Raw genomic sequence first — 15,489 nt, 5'->3', positions numbered from 1 at the left:
TTGCAAGTCAGTATTGATCAGTCTGTTTTACAGACTTTTCTTGACATTAATCCTTTTTATTTTTATGAGGGCTTACTAAAGAGGAAAAAAAAAGAGGAAGTAACTATTAATTCTTACAGTTGTGTGCTGCTTATCAGGAGAGAGATGCTAACAAAAGTACTTCCGATGTCTTAGGCAATCGCAAGCTTTTATCCTTAGCTCCGGGGAAGAAGCGGTTACCTCTTTAAGTCTACCCATGAAAGGAATTAATGGATTTGTCATATGTACGGCCTAGAAGAAATAACAAAAGACCTACTAGAAATCATCCTGTGATAAATATTTAATATATTCTACTTTCCTTTCTTTTGAGAACCCACTGGCAGTAAGAGGAAAGAATTTTCTCCCGGCAGATGTTTTTAGCAGTAGAAGTTAATGACTATGAGTAGGGTGAATAACTTTAGAGAAGGAAAAAAGCTGAATTAAATTTTGTAAAGTGGAAACTTCTACAGCCCATGGGGTTTTGCAAATGATTTGCAAGTCTAGTTTGAGCCTTACTTGTAACAGTTCCATAGTTCTGAAAATTGGCAGCCTGCCATTGGAACAAGAGCATTTACAGCTAATGTGAAAATACCAAATGAAAAAAGATAAGGGACAAAAAGAAAAAGAGTTTAAGATATTGAAAAAAGGTGGGCTATATCATTTGCATCTTCATGGTTTTGTAAGAGTGTTTCTTCACGTCAGAGCATTGCCCCTCTGGATCTCTCTTGGTGACTAGCTAGGGTCCTGCTCTCTTCCGGTATCCTGATACACACTATTCTGGGTGTTTATGTCGCAGAGCAGGACTTCCATTGCTGAGCATGACTCAATTCCCACCCACCTTCATTTCCAGCAAGGAACAATTTTAACCAAAGAACCCCTCCAACATCAGCCCCAGCATCTTTGAAAATAATATCAATATTTATTTGTAATATTTCTATTTTTAAATATTATAGTTTTTGTGCATGGACACTGTAAAAAGAATTGTGTTGCTATTAAACCTCCAACCATTACCTGAATATTTTCAAAGGTCTGTAAATTGTATATTAATAAACCTTGTGGATTTAGGTAATTACAGGAATTCCACCAAAGCAGCTTAGAAGAAGTTCAAAACCGTTAAACAAATTCATTGTGAAATGGTAGAGATGCCTGTGAAGGCGTGTTACGTAGCGAGGTGGCTGTGTTTGATGATGGTGTGTGTTACAGTGCAATTCTTTTGCACCAAAGTTGTAATCGGAGGGTAAAATCTGAGACTGAGCAGGAAACGTAACTCTGCACTTTCATGGCTAATATTTCATTCCCTTCTCTCCTCCTATCTTTATGTGTGTGTATGTTTGTGTGTTAAAATATGTATACAACATAAAATTTGCCATTTTAACTTTTTCAAAGTGTACAGTTCAGTGGCATTTAGTATATTCAGAGTGTCGTGCGACCACCACCACTATCTGTTTCTAAAACTTTTCCATCATCCCAACAGAAACTCCTTATTCCCCTATTTGAATATTCATCCCATTCCTAGCCCCAGTCTATGTTAGGCTTTACGGAAATATAAAATGTGTCTGTTGCCCTATTACTCTCTCCTTAATTTCAGACAGTTGCAGGGAGAAGTTCATGAGCTAATTTCATAAAAAAAAATTTTCATAGCATTTATATATTCTTTTTTCTTTCTTTTTTAAGTCACTGGGCATTATTGTACAAGAGGACTCATTAAAAACTGTGTACAGTTAGCACACTGACACATTGTCTTAAATAGGAAGACTGTGTTCTGTGGAGCCTGGATTCCAAGGAAGTACCTCAGAGCCCACAGGGATCCCACTTCAATAAGAACAGCTCCGATTTTTATGTTTCTTAAATTGGCATTCCAAGCAGATTTTTATTGCTAAAATCAGTTCTGTTACATTGAGAAATAAGCTGAAGTGTCCTTCTACAGTATTTTCTCTAATTGCCTTGTGGTCACTTACATTACAGCCCACAATTGATGAGAAAATTCAGCTTGTACCTAAAGCACAGCTGGGCAGCTGGGGGAAAGGCAGCAGTGGTGGGGCCAAGGCGAGTGAGACTGGTAAGTATGGAGTTACCTTCTTAGTAACTTGAATATGTCTGTTAGCACTCACCTTACAAGGCAATGCCTGTAGTCATTTAATAATAATTTTGGCAAAGGCTTTAACTAATCATGCCCAGATATTTATTAGTGTCCTTAACCCTCTCTGGCTAATGTAAATTGAAAAATTATGTGAGGATTTCCTCCTCAGTAAGGATCCTTAACCCAAACCAAACCCAGTGCTTGTGAAGTCGATTCAGACTCATAGCGACCCTATAGGACAGAGTAGAACTGACCCATAGAGTAGTTTGGGGTCCCAGTAACTTCTCTAATTGTATTGACAGAAAAAAAAAAGAGAAACCTAAGAGATTAAAGTCTTAAATAGCCTGACGGAACGAAATTAAAAAAAAAAATTTTTTTAAATATCTAAGGATCCAGGGTTTCCTAGGATCCTTAGATATTTTAAATATGTATTTTTTTAATTTCATTCCGTCAGGTTATTTAAGACTTTAATCTCTCAGGTTTCTCTTTTTTTTCTCCTGTCAATATAATTTGAGAAGTTACTGGGACCCCAAACTAAAAGGGAAATTCACTATGCTGAGAGAAATGCTATTAATACCCAGAAGTTGTAAGAAATAAACGATTGAAATATTTTTCCAAATCTTTAGCGAAAGTTGGATTTTCAGAGAAATTTGACCTTAGAACTGAAAAGGTTTTGATCATCACAGACGTGTTAGTAGATGAAGAAACAATGGAAAGAAAAAAGACTTTAATGTTAACTTCCCATATCTCCCTTCTACTAAGTAGTTTTATCCTTTTATTTCATTAAGTTTTTTAAATTTCATTGTTTGCTTAAACGCACACATAATTTTACATAAATGGTATCATGGGTTAGGTTTTTAAGAAGTACAATATTTTGTTTTGTTTTTGCTTACCTCCCTCCTTCCTTCCCACACCCCCTAATTTACCACTCCTACCCCGAACCTCCTACCCAGGATAACCGAATTGTTTTGAAAGAAGCAAATGGTTGTAATGAGTGCAGATTTCTAAACTCTCTTTTACATACAAATTCCTTTTAACACCTTGCTTCTCTGAGTATGGTCCGTGAACCACAGGTTGGCACCACCTGGGAGCTTATTAGAACTGCAAGTCTCAGGGCCCACCCCAAGGAGGCAGGTGAATGAGAATCTGCATTTTAGCCATGTGATTTGTATTTTTTCTAAATCTTCGACACCTGTAGATGCCTTACGGTCAAGTGCTTCCAGTTTAAACAGATTCTCTGCTCTGCAACCCCCAGCACCCTCAGGGTCCACGTCATCCACACCTTTGGAGTTTGATTCCCGAAGGACTTTAACCAGGTGAGAAGCTCGCTCTCTATGCTTAGTCAAGGCTTTCCTGCCTGTCAATGTGCCTTGTCTGTCTTGCTTTCTGTCTTTCACATACATGCATACCCACACAGATGATAATGATAATCCCTGCGGCTGGAAATCATCTACAGTCATCTTCCTGGATTGATTTTCTCTGTGCTTAGTAAGGTTGATTTCCCTTTTCTTTCTTTCTTTTTTTTTTTTCCCCTCTGTCTCTCTCCTTTAATCTTCACAGTCTATAATTTCCCAAAATAGGAACATAATGCAGTGGTGGATTTGATATGAGGTGGTAGGGAAGGGCAGCTTATCTGGCAGATTCCTAACAGTTTGCTCCGTAAGAAAGCCAGGTCCACCCAAAGAGCCCTGGAGGAGTACATAGGGCCCTCCAAGCTAATACCCCAGGACACTCCAGAGTAACCTAACAGTCTCAAGCATGTGAATTAAAGAACATGTTAGCCCTCCTGTAGCTTCTCTGTGGCACTGTTCTTCAAGTTAGATTGGAGATTGCCTTTTAGTTTTCACTATTCTCTGTACTGCAGTATCTTCCTGTTTTTGTTTTGTAGTGTTGATACAGTAAGGTATTCTGTTGGCTGGCTTGCTGAGAATGAGTGAGGACCTGCGGTGCACTGACAGAGAATGACATTTTGACATGAGGATGTGCAGATCCACAGTTTCTTAAGCTCTGAGACTTTTTTTGTAATCATTTTGGCCAAGTAGATTTTCTAAGCTATGTTACTTCTTCCCTCAGCTTCTGAAACAAAATATTACTTAGCACAAGTCAGCTTTTACATGACTCAGATTGTCAGAAGTGTTTTTTACCCCACCATAAAATTCTCCTGATGGCTCTGCTTTTTGGGCTCTTGTGTATGTTCTTTCGCAGTGGTTAGGCTGTTGTCCTTCCTCTAGCCCCCTCCCTCTTCTCTCTTTTAATTTGCTGCCTCTGATCAGTCATTGGCTAGGAATTTGGTTTGCCCAGCTGATTAAGCCAAAAGAACCAAAACCAAAAAGAAAAATAAAAAATAAATGAGTTTCTCTTAAAATGAGTAATGTGTATGACCTTGGCTGTTGAAAGACCACATCTACTATCTATTTCTCAAATACTTCCCATGAATTTCAAGTTTATGAAAAAATGTTTTATTTCCAAGATGGTGATACCATGTTTCTGTGGTATTCTGCTTGCCTTTGATTCATTCAGCTTGTACTTCCATCACTGTCTTTTCTATTCTTAAAAAATATATGTTTAGAAGATTTAAAAGCTAAAATAAGGAATTGCCTTTGATATTTTTAAAATGTAAGTGTATCCCTGTTTACCATTTAAGAAAATAGTTAAAGCATATCTTAAAAAATATTCTCTTTGACGCACTCTGGTTTTTCTTTTTATGTGAATAATTATCTCTGAACTATAACTGGTATCTCAAACATCTTAAGTTATCTGTGAAAATTGTTCTACATACTTTTAGAGATTCTTACTGTAATTTTTAACTGAATACTGAGGGGAAGGAGTGGTCTTTCTTTTTGAAAAGTATTGTTTTGTCTTTCAAGTCGTGGAAGCATGGGCAGAGAGAAGAATGACAAGCCCCTTCCGTCTGCAACAGCTCGTCCAAACACTTTCCTGAGGGGCGGCAGCAGTAAAGATCTGTTAGACAATCAGTCTCAAGAAGAACAGCGGAGAGAGATGCTAGAGACTGTGAAACAACTAACAGGAGGCATGGATATAGAGAGGAGCATTACTGAGGCAGACCGAAACAAAACAAGGGAGTCAGGTGAGAAACTGTATATGAACAAATAGATACAGATTTGGGCTTTAAATTTGGAAGGAGAAATACAAAGGAGACTTTGACCCTGCGTAGATTGCAGAGTCAATACGTGGTAGCAACATGCATAAACCAAAAAAAAAAAACAAATTCATTGCCGTCAAGCCAATTGCAACTCGTGGTGATCGCATGTATTGCAGAGTAGAACTGCTCCATATGGTTTTCTTAGTTGTAATCTTTATGGAAGCAAATCTCCGGCCTTTCTTCTGTGTTGCTGCCGAGTGGGTTTGAACCACCAACCTCTAAGTTAGTAGTCAAGAGCAGACAGTTTGTGCCACCCAGAGACCTCTGCAACACACATGCCAGTGCCTTAGAAGTTATTGAAGGGCAGCTTCATAGTTCTGTAACTTAGTTTTCATTCCCTAGATCTATAGCTTCCTCAGCAATTTATAAATTTCCATCTTTCTCTACTAAATGTTAGGGTGATGAGGTTCTCTTGCTGTATGTTAAGCAATTTGAATTTCTTATAGGTCCCTTTAATAACACCCCACTGTGCATTGGTGTTAGAGCTCATACGCTTTGTAAACCAAACCCACTGCCATCGAGTTGATTCTGACTCATAGCGACCCTACAGGTCAGGGTAGAACTGCCTCATAGGGTTTCCAAGGAGCATCTGGTGGATTCAAACTGTTTACCTTTTGGTTAGCAGCCGTAGCTCTTAACCACTGCGTCACCAGGGCTCCATATACCTTGTAAAAGAGCTCCTCAAATGTATGCAAATTCTCACATGATTCAGCCACTGTAAGACAAACCAAAGAGAAGGTATCAGGTTGTCTTTTGTTGCCTTCATCTTTCTTGGTAATCCCAGTGGTTTTTTGTATGTGTTTTGCATCTACTGAGTAGCTCCAGTGGCACAATGGTTAAGCGCTCAGCTGCTAGCCAAAAGGTCAGTGGTTCAAACCCACCTGCAGTTCCGTGGAGAAAAGACCAGCATTGTGCTCCCATAAAAGATTATTGCCTAGTACCATTAACTGAATCCTTTTTTCTTTAATTTTATTGTGGTTTAAGTGAAAGTTTACAGCGAAAATTAGTTTCTCATTCAAAAACTTACACACAAGTTGTTATACACAAATAGACATTGGTTGGAATCCCAGCAACGTGTCAGGACTCTCCCTGTTGCCACCCTGGGTTCCCCGTGTGCATTCATCCAGTTTTCCTGTCCCTTCCTGCCTTCTTGTCTTTGGTTTTTGGCAATCCATTACTGAACGTTTTGATCAAGAATCTATATAAGAATCTTGATCAAAATGGAAAATGAAGGAGGAAAATGCAAATTCTCATGGCAGACTTTCTGGGGCCATATTGTTGTTGTTAGGTGCCATCAAGTTGGTTCTGACCCATAGCAACCCTATGCACAACAGAACGAAACATGCCCGGTCCTGAGCCCTCCTTACAATCGTTATGCTTGAGCTTATCGTTGCAGCCACTGTGTCAGTCCATCTCTTTGAGGGTCTTCCTCTTTTCCTCTGGCCCTGTACTCTGCCAAGCATGATGTCCTTCTCCAGGGACTGATCCCTCCTGACAACATGTCCAAAGTCTCGCCATCCTTCCTTCTAAGGAGTATTCTGGCTGTACTTCTTTCAAGACACATTTGTTCGTCCTTTTGGCAGTCCATGGTATATTCAATATTCTTTCCCAACATCACAATTCAAAGGCGTCAGTTCTTCTTTGGTCTTCCTTATTCATTGTTTGGAAACCCTGGTGGCATAGTGGTTAAGTGCTATGGGTGCTAACCAAAGGGTCAGCAGTTCAAATCCCCCAGGCGCTCCTTGGAAACTCAATGGGGCAGTTCTACTCTGTCCTATAGGGTTGCTATGAGTCAGAATCGACTCGATGGCACTGGGTTTGGTTTTTTTGGTTTATTCATTGTCCAGCTTTCACATGCATATGATGCGATTGAAAATACCATGGCTTGGGTCAGGCGCACCTTAGTCTTCAAGGTGACGTCTTTGCTCTTCCACATTTTAAAGACATCCTTTGCAGCAGATTTACCGAGTGCAGTGCATCTTTTGCTTTCTTGACTGCTGCTTCCGTGGCTATTAATTGTGGATCCAAGTAAAATGAAACCTTGACAACTTCAATCTTTTCTCCATTTATCATGATGCTGCTCATTGGTCCAGTTGTGAGGATTTTTGTTGAAAGACTGTGGTCTCTGATCTTCATCAGTAAGTGCTTCACGTCCTCTTCACTTTCAGCAAGCAAGGTTGTGTCATCTGCATAACGCAGGTTGCTAATGAGTCTTCCTCCAATCCTGATGCCCCGTTCTTCTTCATGTAGTCCAGCTTCTCATATTATTTGCTCAGCGTACAGATCGAATAGGAATGGTGAAAGAATACGACCCTGACGCACACCTTTCCTGACTTGAAACCGTGCGTATCCCCTCGTTCTGTCCAAACAACTGCCTCTTGATCTATGTAAAAGTTCCTTATGAGCACAATTAAGTGTTCTGGAATTACCATTCTTCTCAATGTTATCCATAATTTGTTATGATCCACACAGTCAAATACCTTTGCATAGTCAATAAAACACAGGTAAACGTCTTTCTGGTGTTCTCTGCTTTCAGCCAGGATCCATCTATCATCAGCTATGATATCCCTGGTTCCACGTCCTCTGCTGAAACTGGCCTGAATTTCTGGCAGTTCCCTGTTGATACTGCTGCAGCCATTTTTGAATGATCTTCAGCAAAATTTTGCTTGCATGTTATATTAATGATACCGTTCTATAATTTCCATGTTGGGTTGGATCCCCTTTCTTGGGAATAGGGATAAATATGGATCTCTTCCAGTCAGTTGGCCAGGAAGCTGTCTTCCATATTTCTTGGCATAGACGAGTGAGCACCTCCGGCGCAGCATCTGTTTGTTGAAACATCTCAACTGATATTCCATCAATTCCTGGAGCCTTGTTTTTCACCAGTGCCTTCAGAGCACCTTGGACTTCTTCCTTCAGTACCATTGGTTCCTGACCATATGCCACCTCCTGAAATGGTTGAACATCAACTTATTCTTTTTGGTATAATGACTTTGTGTATTCCTTCCGTCTTCTTTTGATGCTTCCTGCGTCATTTAATATTTTCCCCATAGAACCCTTCACTTTTGCAACTCGGGGCTTGAATTTTTTCTTCAGTTCTTTCAGCTTGAGAAACATCAAGCGTGTTCTTTCCTTTTGGTTTTCCATCTCCAGTTCTTTGCACATGTCATTATAATACTTTACTTTGTCTTCTTGAGCCGCCCTTTGAAATCTTCTGTTCGGTTCTTTTACTTCATCAATTCTTCCTTTTGCGTTAGCTGCTTGACATTCGAGAGCAAGTTTCAGAGTCTCCTCTGACATCCATCTATCTCACTTTCTTCATGGATGATGTTCTTGATGTCATTCCACAACTTGTCTGGTCTGCAGTCACTAGTGTTCAATGCGTCAAATCTGTGCTTGAGATGGTCTCTAAATTCAGATGGGGTATACTCAAGGTCGTATTTTGGCTCTCATGGACTTGCTCTGATTTTCTTCAATTTCAGCTTGAACTCGCGTATGAGCAAATGCCAGGTCCTTCTTCCTAGTCTGTCTTAGTCTGGAAGCTTAGCTGAAACCTGTCCTCCATGGGTGACCCTGCTGGTATCTGAACACTGGTGGCATAGTTTCCAGTGCCATAGCAACATGCAAGCTGCCACAGTACAACAAACTGACAGGCACATAGGGGTCTGGAGCCATAGAGGCTGTATAAATCCCTGAAACGATTGCCTGAGATAATCTTTAAACCTTAAACAAAAATATCCCCTAAAGTCTTCTTAAAACCAGACAGTTTAGCTTAGCTAGTAAAGAATGTCTGCCTTGATGCACCAATAGACTAAACCAAAAGCTGAGAAGTTTCCTGAATGCAACCAAACACTTCGAGCAACAGTGTAGCAGGGTTGGGGGTCCAGGGACCATGGTTTCTGGAAACATCTAGGTCAATTGGCATAACAAAGTTTATTAAGAAACTGTTCTGCATCCCACTTTAGTGAGTGGCATCTGGGGTCTTAAAAGCTAGAGAGTGGCCATCTAAGAAGCATCAATTTGTCCCAACCCACTTGGAACAAAGGAAAATGAAGAACACCAAAGACACAAGGAAAATATGAGCCCAAGAGACAGAAGGTCCACATAAATCAGAGACTCCCTCAGCCTGAGACCAGAAGAACCAGGTGGTGCCTGGCAACCACCAGTGACCACCCTGGCAGGGAACACTGTAGAGAGTCCCATATGGAGCAGGAGAAATATGGGACGCAGAACTCAAATTTTAGAAAAAATTTCAAATGTATAGTGTTCTGATTGAGACAGGAGGAACCCCAGAAGACATGGCCCCCAGACTCTCTGTTATCCTGGAACTGAAACCATTCCCGAAGCCAACTCTTCAGACAAAGAATAAACTGGACTTTAAGACATAAAATGATACTCGTGAAGAGTGTGCTTCTTAGTTGAAATAGATACATGAGACTAAATGAGCAGCTTCGGTCCAGAGGTGAGATGAGAAGGCAGAAAGGGATAGGAGCTGGTTGAATGGACACAGGAAATCCAGGGTGGAAAGGAGAAATGTGTGGTCACATTATAAGGATAGCAACTAGGGTCACATAACAATGCATGTAGAAATTTTTGTGTGAGAAACTAACTTGAACTATAAACTTTCACCTAAAACACAATTATGAAAAAAAAAAAGTATCTACCTTGAGCATTGTGCTCTTTCAGGATCTGCCTGTATGGGATCAAATTGACAACAGCAACTCGAAATATTAGATGGGAAACTTAGGGGTTGGTGAGTTTATGTTAATGTGGGAAAAAAACTCAGAAAAGGAGGATGAAAATAGTTGCGTAACCACTGTCACTGAATTGTACTTGTAGAAACTGTTGAAATGGTGTGTGTTTTCCTGTGTATATTCTCAACAAAAACAAACAAACAAAAAAAAGATTACAGCCTAGGAAGCCCTGTGGGGCAGTTCTTTTCTGTCCTATAAGGGTCGCCATGATTTGGAATTGACTCAGCGGCACACACAACAAGAACCTCATGTCCGTATTCAGAAGACCTGTCCAGGATAACGCTCTAAAAATTGCTTCATGTATTTTATCTTTCTGTGTTTCAGTTTCCTCATCTATTTAATTATCATAATAAATGTACCTACTTTACAGGGTTATTATGAAGATTAAAAGAGAAGATTAATACATGCAAATACTTAGAGCATAACCTGGTAAATACAAAGTTTTCAAAAGGTATTAGATAGGATGATGGCGATGATATTGACAGTGGTGAAAATTAATTTAAAAATAATTTTCAACATCTTTTAAATCTTAAAGTAATACTGATGGTTTACAACATTTATATAGCTTTCAAATTTGTTTCACCCTTTAAATTGTTTCTCATAACTGTAGCCTAAAAGGACTTCAGAGGCAAATTGAAATGTTGTCTCCCAACTGGTATAGACTTCAGAGCTTTTAGCTTTAAGGACATATGGCTTTCTTATCTAAGCTGTTTTGAAACATTAACAGGATAACCCATAGGACATGAAAATATCTTGTGTGTAGCTGAATAATGTAGTACAGCTGCCTTATATGTGTTTACTGTCTCGTTCATTTGTTCACTCACCAGATGCTTAGTGAACACCTAGTGAGCGCTAGGCACTCAGTAATCACTGCTCTCAGCCTTCAGTCTGCCAGGTTACAAAGACCTTTATTGAATAATCTCACAGAAAATTATATTATGTAAGTACAAACTGAGAAAGATGCTATGATGGAAAGGAACATAGTTCTAAAGGAACTCTCTAGAATTAGGGTGGGGTAAGGTATCTGAGAAAAATTCCCTTAGATCTGAAGGACCAGTGGGAATTACATAGATTTGCAGGGAAAGGTAAGGAGTGAAGGGAAAGAGTATTCCAGACAGTGGGGCTGGGTATCATGAGCCAAGTTGTGATAGGAGGAACCATGGCAAAGGCCAGTGTGGCTAGAGCTCTGCAGTCAGCAGGGCCCAGACCTGTGCAGGACTGTGAAGGCCTCATATGCTCTTTATTATGCAAGCAGTGGGAAGGAATCAAAATAAAGAAAGGGACAGCAAACCTTTAATTATAAAAGTTTATCATGTCCCTAAATTCTTTTTATTGTTGTAGATTATGAAGTTTCTTTGTGCGTAGTGTTTCTATGTTTTGTTTTTAGATGTCTTGCTTTGTTAAACTTTTATCTGTTTTCATGCTTTTACTGAGAAAAACAATGCAACAACACATAAATATTGTTGACTCTAATCCCACCTTCTTAACAGTAATTATCATTTTTTTACTTTCTCATTTTTTTTTTAACCTCATTAGTTGCTAAACCAGAAATTCCAGCAACTTCAGCCCCTGACAAGCCTGCATTATCAGAAGAGGAGATGGAAAGGAAGTCCAAATCTATCATTGATGAATTCCTACACATTAATGATTTTAAGGTAAATGAGATTTTTAAAACATAAGACAGCAACAACAGCCCTATGACAGAGCAACTTGATTCTGGTCTAAACTGGTTTTCATTGTATACTGATAAGACTTAGATCCAAGCCCTACCCAGTTTAGCTTGCTTAACTCTGATGCATTTCTGCCAAATACCCTCTTTTAAATTGATACTGTAGGTTACAGACCGAGTGGAGGGAAGAGAGACTGGGTACTAATCCATCCTCACTATGGGAAAACCAAATTGACTTTCATATTAATGTACAAAAAGCAATTCATATTGTTATGAGTGTTCCTGGCACCCTATATATCTGACATTACTTTTTCCTTATTTCATGAGTGAAAAACTAAAACACAAAGGGGCAAGCAATGTGCTAGGGTCAGACAGCCTAAAAGACATTTAAGACATGGGCTTTGAATATGCCCCTCCTTTTTTTTTTAACCCTTACCTTCTACTTGATCTTCATTTGAAGATGGTAGTGAATAGGGTAGATATGTTGCCTGACCTCATGAGCTCTGCAGTCTACTGGCAGAGACAGATGATGAGCAGATAAGTCCACAAATAGTTGCATAAATTATAGTTATACTGAACGTTAGGGGATCTGTAAAGACTTAGGAGAGAGAATATAATGGGAGCTGATTTAGTATTTAAGATCAGGAAAGACTTATCTATTAAAATTGTCTTCCCTGTTAAAACATTTGTGTCAGGTATATTAACCTCTTTTCTTTGGCATTATATTATTAAAAATTCTTTCAAGGTTACTTATTTTCATGGCAGCCTAGTCATTACCTGCTTTCTATACACAAAAATTACCTTGGTTATGTATAGCTCAGCCTTCTAAAACCCTTAAGCCTCTGAAATTGTCCCAAATTGAGAAGTAGGAAGAAGTTTTGATGATAGGTGAGGCGGAGAGGAGTGCTTTGCAGAAGACTTGGAAATGCAGCCCAAAAAAACCATTAGCTGGAAAAAGCCATGGAATGTGCTGAAATTCTGTGATTCGTTAGTGGGCTTCCTGGAAAATGAGCAGTCTTCTTGTAAACTGCTTTTTTCTTTCATGGAAGTGGGGAGCTTGAAAAAACTGAAAATCTAAGAAAGACAAAAAGCTGAGACAATATGGGAGAAAGCAGTGGACTATGACTCTCAAAATGATTTGAAGGGTCTACAATAAGGTCAGTGAGCGGCAAACACTTTCAAAGGAGAAAAATATGAAAAAATAGTAACACTTAATTGCAACAGGAGGACCTTTTGGAGGAGACAGTAGCTATAGGCCAGGCCTGCAGTATGGAAGGGACAGAAGTAGGAAAGTTGTTACGCAGTGTACAAGGTACCTGCCTGTGGAATGGCAATAAGAACCATGTAATGACATTTACTGAGGGATTCCTGTGTGCTTGTTGCTGTTCTACATATTTTACATGTGTTAGTTCATTTAATCCTCATAACACCCTCCTGAGGTTGGTATTACTGTAATATCCATCTTCACAGATAAACTGAGATGCAAAGATACTAAGTAAACATCCTCAAGGTCATACTGCTATTAAGTGGCAGATTCAGGATTCAAAGCTAGGCTTCTAGCTTCAGAGTACAAGCTATACTTTATCTCATTACCTGAACTGTATTAGTGTGTCATGCCAAAGGCTTACAAGAGCTCATCAGAAGGAAGGGGTTTTTTTTCCCCCCTAACATCTTAAACTCTTGTTATTAACGATAATACAAATTAATGTTTACCGAACCCTTGTATTGTATTTTTTTTTTTTTTGTATTGTGCCTGGCAATGTGCCAAATGCTTTTAAGTACATTACTTAAATCCTCAGAATAACCTTATGATAGGAAGTCAAGGCTGAGAGCTTAAGTGACATTCCCAAACTCACACAGTAGAGGTGTGTGTCTGCCTCTAATGCCTGTGTTTTTAGTCTCTCTGCTGTATATTTATTGAGCACCTAAAATATGCCATCAGGAGGCCTGGTGGTGCAGAGTGGTTAAGCACCCAGCTGCTAACCCAGAGGTGGGCAATTTGAACCCACTGGCTGCTCCACGGGAGAAAGATGTGGCAGTCTGCTTCCGTAAAGATTACAGCCTTGGAAATCCTATGGGGCAGTTCTACTCTGTCCTATAGGGCTGCTATGAGTCAGAATCAACTTGACAGCGATGGGTTTGATTTTTTTTTTTTTTTTTTTGGCCTGGGGATACTTTAGTATATGCGGTGAACAACATAGTCAAAGCCCTGCTTTTATGGAACTTATATTCTAGTGGAAGAGATACAAACAAAGCTGGCCCTAAAAAAAAAAAAAAAGATAGGTAACAAATAAATAGCAACTACAGAAAGAACTATAATGTACAGAGAAGTAAAATAAGGTGATTTGACAATAACTGGGGAGTGCAGAGGTATCGTTTCAACTGAGTTCAAAATCAAGAAAAAAAAACCATGAGAAAATCAGGGTGAAGGGCAAGGTTATGAGCTGCCATGACATTAGAAGTACCATGCTATGATTAAATTCCCTTCGGAAGACACTTCAAGTTAAATACTGAGGATTGAATACTTGCATTCGTTTCTGCTTCCTCCTGAAAAGACATTATAACGATGGTGATGGGTTTAAAATGAGGTAAAAGCCCATAAGAACAAAAAGTACAGGGAGGAGAGAGCAGCAGAATTTTGGAAATTAAAAATTAGAAGAATGAGTGGTAATTTATTTAGCAGACTAAGAATATGCATGGGGTGCAAAAGGGATAAAAAATAGGATTGGTTGGTTGAAAGTGTGTATAAGGAACGGTTTTATAAAATGACTGGCCTGGATGTTTCAAAAATGCCATGAAAAGGCAAGAAAAAGAACTGTTCTAGATTAAAGGAGTCCGAAAAGACATCACGACAGCTGAACATAATATGAGGTTCTCGATCAGTGGCATAGTGAGAGTAACCAGTACCCAAGGACAGTCTCTAAGTTGCACTCCCCCTCCATTTGAGCGCCCAAGGGCAATCTCTTAAGATGTGCTCCCCCCACACCACAATTTCAATAATGGTGACCCCAGTCAGCAGAAATGCCTTCGCCCCTCTTGTCAGGTTGCCTCAGTCAAGCGCCTTTCATATTTGTGGCACCTCAGAATGTCATTCCCTGCCTTGTCTAGAACCTCCCCCCCCTTGGGATGTGTGCTCGAGGGCAAGTGCCCCTCTGCGCCCCATCCCCCCCACCCTGTTCTCGATTGGATTCTGGAACAATTTTTAGAAAGCTATATTGGACGTTTTGGAGACAGTTGTGGAAATGGGAATATGTACTATATATTATACATCAGATTTTTTCTGGGTTTTTATTATACATATCAGATAATATTTTTATTAACACTATTGTATCAATGTTAAATTTCATGAATTTGATAATGATGTTACAGTTATGTAGGAAGATGTTCTTAGAACATTTTAAACCCATCACCATAAAGTATATGTGGATGAAATTGTATGTGGTGATATCTGCAACTTATTTTTAAATGATTAGAAATAAAAATTATGTATATAGAGAAAACGTGCCAAACTAACAATTGATGAATGAAAATCTAAATGAACGTATATGAGTGTGCATTTACTACTCTTTAAACACTTCTGTAGGTTTCAAATTTTTTTAATAAAAAGTTAAGACCAAAAAACCAAACCCATTGCCAGTCAAGTCAGTTCTGACTCATAGCAACCCTGTAAGACAGAGTAGAACTGCCCCATAGGGTTTCCAAGGAAAAGCTGGTGGATTTGAACTGTCATCCTTTTGGTTAGCAGCCAAGCTCTTAACCACTGTACCACCAGGGCTCCAAATAAACAGTTGGGGAGGGGGGTGGT

The 15,489-nt window shown here is 39.4% G+C and overlaps 1 protein-coding gene across 19 annotated transcripts in view; it reads left to right on the top strand.

The window, feature by feature from the left end:
- Positions 1 to 15,489, top strand: part of EIF4G3 (eukaryotic translation initiation factor 4 gamma 3) — a 389,785-nt gene that overhangs the window by 337,584 nt on the left and 36,712 nt on the right. For 18 of the 19 annotated variants that reach the window (XM_064281426.1, XM_064281421.1, XM_023551957.2 and 15 more), the window contains 4 exons: positions 1,984 to 2,077; positions 3,297 to 3,414; positions 4,966 to 5,186; positions 11,552 to 11,670. In XM_064281426.1, the coding sequence (XP_064137496.1) occupies positions 1,984 to 2,077; positions 3,297 to 3,414; positions 4,966 to 5,186; positions 11,552 to 11,670 (552 nt within the window). The remainder of the gene's footprint in view (positions 1 to 1,983; positions 2,078 to 3,296; positions 3,415 to 4,965; positions 5,187 to 11,551; positions 11,671 to 15,489) is intronic. The other variant, XM_023551953.2, reaches the window with a different exon arrangement.

Source organism: Loxodonta africana, chromosome 3, assembly GCF_030014295.1.
Source record: "Loxodonta africana isolate mLoxAfr1 chromosome 3, mLoxAfr1.hap2, whole genome shotgun sequence".
Taxonomy (NCBI): domain Eukaryota; kingdom Metazoa; phylum Chordata; class Mammalia; order Proboscidea; family Elephantidae; genus Loxodonta; species Loxodonta africana.
The sequence above is the reverse complement of the archived record's forward strand: the minus strand, read 5'-3'. Positions and strand labels throughout refer to the sequence as shown.